Source organism: Sarcophilus harrisii, chromosome 5 (genome assembly GCF_902635505.1).
Source record: "Sarcophilus harrisii chromosome 5, mSarHar1.11, whole genome shotgun sequence".
In the NCBI taxonomy this organism is placed as follows: Eukaryota; Metazoa; Chordata; class Mammalia; order Dasyuromorphia; family Dasyuridae; genus Sarcophilus; species Sarcophilus harrisii.
This window is the reverse complement of record NC_045430.1, coordinates 191,425,999-191,433,056: the sequence shown is the minus strand read 5'-3', so window position 1 is coordinate 191,433,056 and position 7,058 is coordinate 191,425,999. Positions and strand designations below refer to the sequence as shown.

Here is a 7,058-nt window from a genome sequence, read left to right as displayed (position 1 = left end):
TTGATCCAACCATTCTGGAAAACAATATGGAACTATGCCCAAAGGGCTATCAAATTGTGCATACCCTTTGATCCAGCAATGTATATATTGGGCCTGTATCACAAAAAGATCACAAAAAAGGGAAAAGGACTCACATGTGCAAAAATGTTTGTAACAGCAATTTTTTTTTAGTGTCAAGAAAGTAGAAACTAAGTGAATTCCCATCGGTTGGAGAATGGATAAATAAGTTATGAATGTTATGGAATATTATTGTTCTGTAAGAAATGACCAACAGGATGATTTCAGAGAGGCTTGGAGAGGCTTACATGAACTGATGTAAAATGAAGTGTGTAGAACCAAAAGAACATTGCACACAGCAACAAGAAGATTATATGATGATCGATTCTGATGGATATGGCTCTTTTCAACAGCAAGGTGTTTCAGGCCAGTTCCAAAGTTCTTGTGCTGGAAAGAGCCATCTGCACTCAGAAAGAGGAATGTGGGGAGTGTGGCTCACAACACAGTATTTTCATTCTTTTTTGGTTGTTGGTTGTTGTTTGCTGATGAAAGAAATACAAGGTTTTGCAAGAGTGAATACTGAAAAGTATCTGTGCGTATGTTTTGAAAATAAAAAGCTTTATATAAAAAAAAAGTCAACCAAACCTGCCAACATGAACTCTCTTTTGATCCTGGCTTTTGTTGGAGCAGCTGGTAAGCCCTCCTAATCACCTTATGTCATTTCTTGCTGCCTCTATCCTTTAGAACATTCTGGCAATTCTTTCAATCCATCCTTTTGTCTTCTTTAGTCACTGATCTTCCCCCACCTCACCCTATATTTGTCTAGTTCTCTCCATCTATCAACATCTTTTAGCTTCCATTTTCAAGTTCCCCTTCACTTCATTCACCTTTCTCTGTCCCCAATATGCACAACTATAGGATCTTCTGTTAACTAAACTTTTGCAGTGATAGATCTGGAAATGTGTGGAAATTAAACCTCTAGAGGAACAAACTAGGAAGGAAGGAAATAGCAGCAAGTAGAAAAATATCTATAGGTCAAAAAACAATGGGTCAAAGGTAAGAGAGAACCAGTGAATGAGATAACTAGTCTGGAGAGGAAGGGACATGAGAAGGAAAGGGACAGAATCACATTTATAGTATTCAAATGTGAGCTTTTTAAGGGAAGAAAATATTTCATTTTTATCTTTGAATCCTCCAGATATAATAAGAATAGGTGATTAATTAATGACTTTTAATTGATTCTACTGCCTGTTAAAATAAGAATATTCTTCTCTGTTTTTAACCTAGGAAGATAGAACATAGGAGAGTTTGGATAAGAGAAGGAAGAACCAAATAATAGGATCCAGCTTGGGGAGAAGCTCAAAATAGAAAGATGTAGACAGAGGGAGAGAGAGAGAGAGAAAGAGTTAGAGAAAGATGAAGACAAATGGAGAAAAAGAAGAAAGGAGAGAAACAAAGGTAGAGAAATAGAAACAGAGAGAAAAATGAAAACAGGGACAGAGAGCTATTGGTTATGTTAACCCTGGTCTTAATAGAAATACTTTCTAGACTTGGAAGGAATTTTGAAGGAGACAAATTCTAGAAAGCATTACTAGGATTCAAGCTTCACACACTGCTAAATTCTCTTTTTTCAAATTTCTCCCCTCCAAAAAGTTGCTTTCATCTTTCCATGTAGGAATATAAACAGTTTACCTCTATTGAACCCCTTATATTTTCTTTTCCCTTTTTATGCATTTATGCTTTTCTTGGGTCTTGACATTTGGAAGTTAAAATTTTGTTTTATTTATGGTTTTCACCTAGTGAAAAGTTAAATTCCTTCCATTTAATTTAATGATCATTTTCCCCTGTAATGTATTAAGCTTAATTTTTCGAGGTAAATTATTTTTGGTTGCATTCTTATCTCCTTTACCTTCCAGAATATATATGAGCTCTAATCCTTTAATTTTGCAGCTGACCAGTTCTGTGTAATCTTGATTGTGATTCCTCATTATTTGAATTGTTCTTTCTGGCCTCTTTTGGTATTTTCCCTTGACCCGATAGCTATGAAATTTGGCTATAATGTTCCCTGGCATTTTTATTTTGTGATCTTTCCTAAGGTAATTGGTGAATTCTTTCAATGCTTATTTTGACCTCTGGTCCCAAAACATCAGGGCAGTTTTCCTCAAAAATTTCTTTAAAAGATTCTATCATCATCCTTCTTTTGATTGTGACTTTCAGGTAGCCCAGTTATTCTGATATTGTCTCTGCTAGATCTATTTTCTAGATCAGTTTTTTTATCCATGAGATATCTTACATTTTTCTCCATTTTTGGCTGCTTTTGAATTTTTTTGATTAATTCTTGAAGTCTCACAGAATCATCAGCTTCCACTTGCCCATTTCTAAAGTTTAAGGAGTTGTTTTCCTCAGTTTTTGTATATCCTTTTTCATTTGGCCAATTCTGTTTTTTAAGTAGTTGTTTTCTTTTTTCAAATTATTGAGCATCACTCTCATATCTTTTCCTATTTTTTCTTTTATTTCTCTTACATTATTTTTAAGTTCCTTTTTGAACTCTTTTATGGGTTCTTTCTAAGTTTATGACATGGGTTTTGCCAATGGGTATTTTGTCATTGTTATCCTCGTCTGAGTTTGTGTCTTGTTTTTCCCTGTTACCATAACTTTTTATGGTCAGGTTCTTTTTTGTAGTATCTTACTTTATTTTGAGGGTCTTTTTCATTTATTTAAATATATAACATATAGTCAGTTTTAAAAGTCAGTCTAAAGTCAGATTATAAATGGGCTTTTATCTAGCTTTTCTTTATTGGAATGCAAAGTTACTAAGGGAGTGTTGCTGAGAGGTACATTCACAAAAGAGGTGGCAAACATATGTCACCCATGGAATATTGAAGGCAATAGACAGAGATAAATCCTTAAAAGTAATGACAGACAAAGTAACAATTCTAAAAAGTCCTTAGGAGCCTTTGAGCACTGCCTCTTTCCATTGAAGAGGGCTGCAGGCCTAGATTTCAGCACCAAACCAACATACTGTGTAGTTGTTCTTGTTCTCTTAACCAGCTAATAGGGTAATGAATGGATAGAGCACTGGGGCTGGATTCAAGAAGACATGAGTTCAAAACCAGACTTGGACTATTGCTAGCTGTGTGACTTTGGGAAAGTAGTTTAACCTCTGAAAGCCTCAGTTTCTTCAACAATAAAAAAAGGATCATAACAGCACCTATATTTCAGGGTGGTTGTGAAGATCATATGAGATAATTTCTGTAAAGTACTTAGCATAGTGCTTGGCACATAACAAGTGTTTTATAGATGCTTGCTCCTTCTTACGCTCAGTGATATTCATCTTCTCATATGTGTTGTTCCATTAACAACTGAAGTGAAAAATCATAGCATTTCCCTATTGCTAAGTTCATTGTGAGCTTTCATACATGGGAGGATTGAGAGAGGAAGGAAATTCTCTAAGTAGATAATAAATTTCTTGACTAGAGATGGAAAAAAAATCTGAAATTTTGTTGTTATTATTATTTAGTTTCTACCTTGAAGGCTTGAAATGGGAGTTAAAGAATCATTATATTTGATTGCTTTATAGTACATGTGATTCTAAAATTAATTTTTAATATACTAATTCATCTAATTATCTAACTCAATTAAATTGTTGATCAACCATTAATTTGCATGAGGCTAATTGATTTAAATGACATTCGGGAATTGAAAGAAAAGGCACATGTACATTAGGTAAAGGGGAGCCATCCCTAACAATCAAAAACTGGCATTGATAGGTCTTCTTATGAGTCACCTAGGTAGCACCATAATGCAAAGAGTGCTGGGCCTGGAGTCAGGAAGATTCATCTTCCTGAGTTCAAATCTGTCCTCATTTACTAGCTAAGTTACTTAATCCTGTTTGCCTCAGTTTCTTCATCTGTAAAATGAGTTGGAGAGGAAAGGGCAAACTACTCCAGTATATTTGCCAATGGGATCACAAAGAGTTGGACAGTAATGAAATAACTGAACAACTTATGAGTTAGCTACAAGGAATGATTAAAGAGCATGTTAACTAGTGAGGGAAAATAAAGGGGGAAGTAGATCACATGACAGTACTTTTCATGGGGAAAAGGTAAGAAAGACAAAATGGCCATAGGTATATAGTCAGCTTTTTCCTGCTCTTCCTTAACCCTTGTACCTGTTTTGTCTTGGTCACACCTATAATTTTTTTTTTTTTTTGCTGCCACATACATTCATTGCTTACACTGGAGCCTGTTTGTGTCCAAAAGGAGTGACCTTTCCCTTAAGATTATCATGAAAAAAACTTACTGAGGAAAAAGCAGGCAGTTTCTGTGTCGATGGCCACTTTTCTCTCTCACTCTTTTCTTTTTGAAATCCCTAGCTCACCTTCTTTCCCTTTGGGGAAATTGATCTAAAAGTGGTTAGCCTGCAGATATAAAGATAATGAGTAGAAGAGATGGATTTGGAATGACAGAATGGCAAAACCAAAGAAAATGGTAAAGCAATATAAATCTCTAGAGAAAATTTCCCAAAGAGAAGAGGGAAAGGTTGACTTGAATTCCAAAAACAACACTCTTAAAGAAAAAAATGAAATGACGACTGCATAGAAAGGGTTGGCAACAACAGCTGAATGGCCCAAATAAATACAGGAAAGTTCAAATTTTCCCTTCAAACACTAGGTATTTAGCCCTGACCAAATCACTTAAAAGTTCCCATTCTTCATTTTCCCTACCAGTAAAATTGAGATAAGATTAGCACCTATTCAAAAGGATCAAATTAAATGACATGTGGAAAGTATTTTGCAAACCTTAAACTGTTACATAAATATTATTATTAATATGATTATTTTTGTGGTTATTGGTGTCCCTAAAATATATTCTTTATTAATGGTCATGCACAACATGCATTTTGTGATTTTTAATTCAGTTCAGATTAATTCAATAAGCTTTAGATAATCATTCACTCTGAATAAATGTTAAGTGGGACTGCAAGAAAACAGCCATAATAATATACAGTTCTTGGGGATTTGGTTCAAAAACAATTTGGTACTTATCTCCCCAAATTTCAGGCATAGTACCACAAAAAGATTTTTTAAAAAGAAGAAAAAGGTCCTATGTGCACGAAAAAATATTTATGGCAGCTCTTTTTGGGGATGACAAAGCATAGGAAACTAAAAGAGTACCCATCATTTGAGGAATGGCTGAACAAATTATCATCTGAGTATTATGGGAAACTTGTGTGTTATCAGAAATGGTGAAAAGAACCAATTCAGAGAAATCTGAGATTTGCATGAACTGATGCTGAATGAAGTCAGCAGAAATAGAATTTTTACATTAACATTTGATGAAGTATATTTAGTCATCTCTTGACAGAAGTCATAAACGTGGGTTCAGATTTTTTTTTTTGGATATGGTCAAAGAATTTGTTTTACTTCACTATATATATTTGTTACAAGGGTTTATTTCATTTTGTTTTGTTTTTGTTTCCCACTCTTTCTAACCAGAGTTATGATGTTTAGAGAAAGAAAAGTGACTTGAATCACTTGAATGTATTAGGAAAAAAGTAAGATTTCTTTATTTCCAAGAACTAATGATGCAATGACACACAACATAAAGCATCCTACTTAGGAAAATTTATCTTTATTACCAAATCCCTAAGAGCTGAGGAAGGCTTCTGGAAATAGATATAGTGTATGTTGAGGAGATGACAGAATTCTGCTAGTTTATCAGCTAACCCTCATCAGAGAGAGAGAGAGAGACACTCCCATGATAGACATCTGTTCAGACTGAGATTGACAATATAGACAGGTAATGGGAATGGGAATATTCTAAGGAACAATAAATGCTGAGTTGATGTGTGTCCCTGGAACTACATTTACCTCTCTCCTTCTCTCTCCTTTCTTCCCTCTTTCTCCCTCTCTCCCTCCCTTTTTTTTCTTGCTCTCTCCCTTCCTCTTTCTCTTCCTCTTCCCTCTCCCTCCCTCTCTCCCTTTGTATCTCTCTGTCTCTGTCTGTCTTTGTCTCAGTCTTTCACCCTTTGTAGGGTTGTCTCTCTTTTTGGAGTAGGTCTAGATACATCAAAGCCACGTGGTCTCTCATGATTGCCCTTTTTGTTCAGGGAGGATGATACTTTGCTATTCTGTGGTAAAACTGCTGGCACAAAAATAGTCAGAGGTTTGGTTTCTGCTTGTAGACTCCAAGATTAGAAGAAAGAATTGCTGCTTTGTCCGAGAGGCATTGTAGCCATCTGAGACTTCTCCTTTGTCTACAAGGTTCACATCCATAGAATAATGGATAAGCCTTAGTCCCAAGCCTGGGTCTTGTCTATACCAATACATATTGTAATGTTGCAGATCCTGGTCACATCTCAGTGTCACCTTGTGTTCTGTCCCTGTGACCAGATATCTGAAGTTCTGAGTGATGCCAGCATCCATGGGATCTATGGAGAAAGGAGAAAAGAGCTGAGAAATAGTTGAGGAAGAAGCTACAAGGAAAGAAGCACAAGGAAAAGGTTTGGTGTCAGATTTGGAAAATATGAGAAAGGGATTTCTTATCTGCATCAAGGCCTCACCTACTTCCAGGACAAAAAATCCTATGCAGTAGAGGAGCATGGTCCCCATTAGGGTAAGGATGAGTGAGAAGTCTTCTCACACTGCCTCAGATACTTCTGCAACTCTCAAGCACTCTAGGGTAAAAGGAAAGATCTCTAGAAAGAGGTAGCTCCACCCTTCTCCTACCTATTGTTTCATCAGTAGTAAAATTCCAGCATTTTAGATTTCTGGAATTAGAGTAGCTCACACACACACAAAAAAATAATAAATTTAAAAAATCACAAGTCAGAAGAAAGAATTTGAAGCAAAGTGGCTTGCTTATGATCCTATGGCTAGTCAATGGGGAAGCCCATTTCACATGTAGCTTTTTTTTCCCTCAGTACTCCTGTCTCCATACATTATGCATTTACATAGATTTGAAAAACAATATATTGTTCTCTGTTTCCAGAGGTCCTAGAGTTGTGCATGTTGCATCCCTATACTTTTCTTCTTTTAATCTGCAATTGTGATATTGTCT

The 7,058-nt window shown here is 35.7% G+C and overlaps 1 gene segment (V, D, J or C); it reads right to left on the bottom strand.

The window, feature by feature from the left end:
* Positions 1 to 6,124: 6,124 nt before the first annotated feature.
* Positions 6,125 to 6,662, bottom strand: LOC111721231. The segment is given in 2 exon segments: positions 6,125 to 6,429; positions 6,562 to 6,662. Coding segments are annotated over 2 exon segments (354 nt in total).
* Between the last annotated feature and the right edge of the window lie 396 nt (positions 6,663 to 7,058).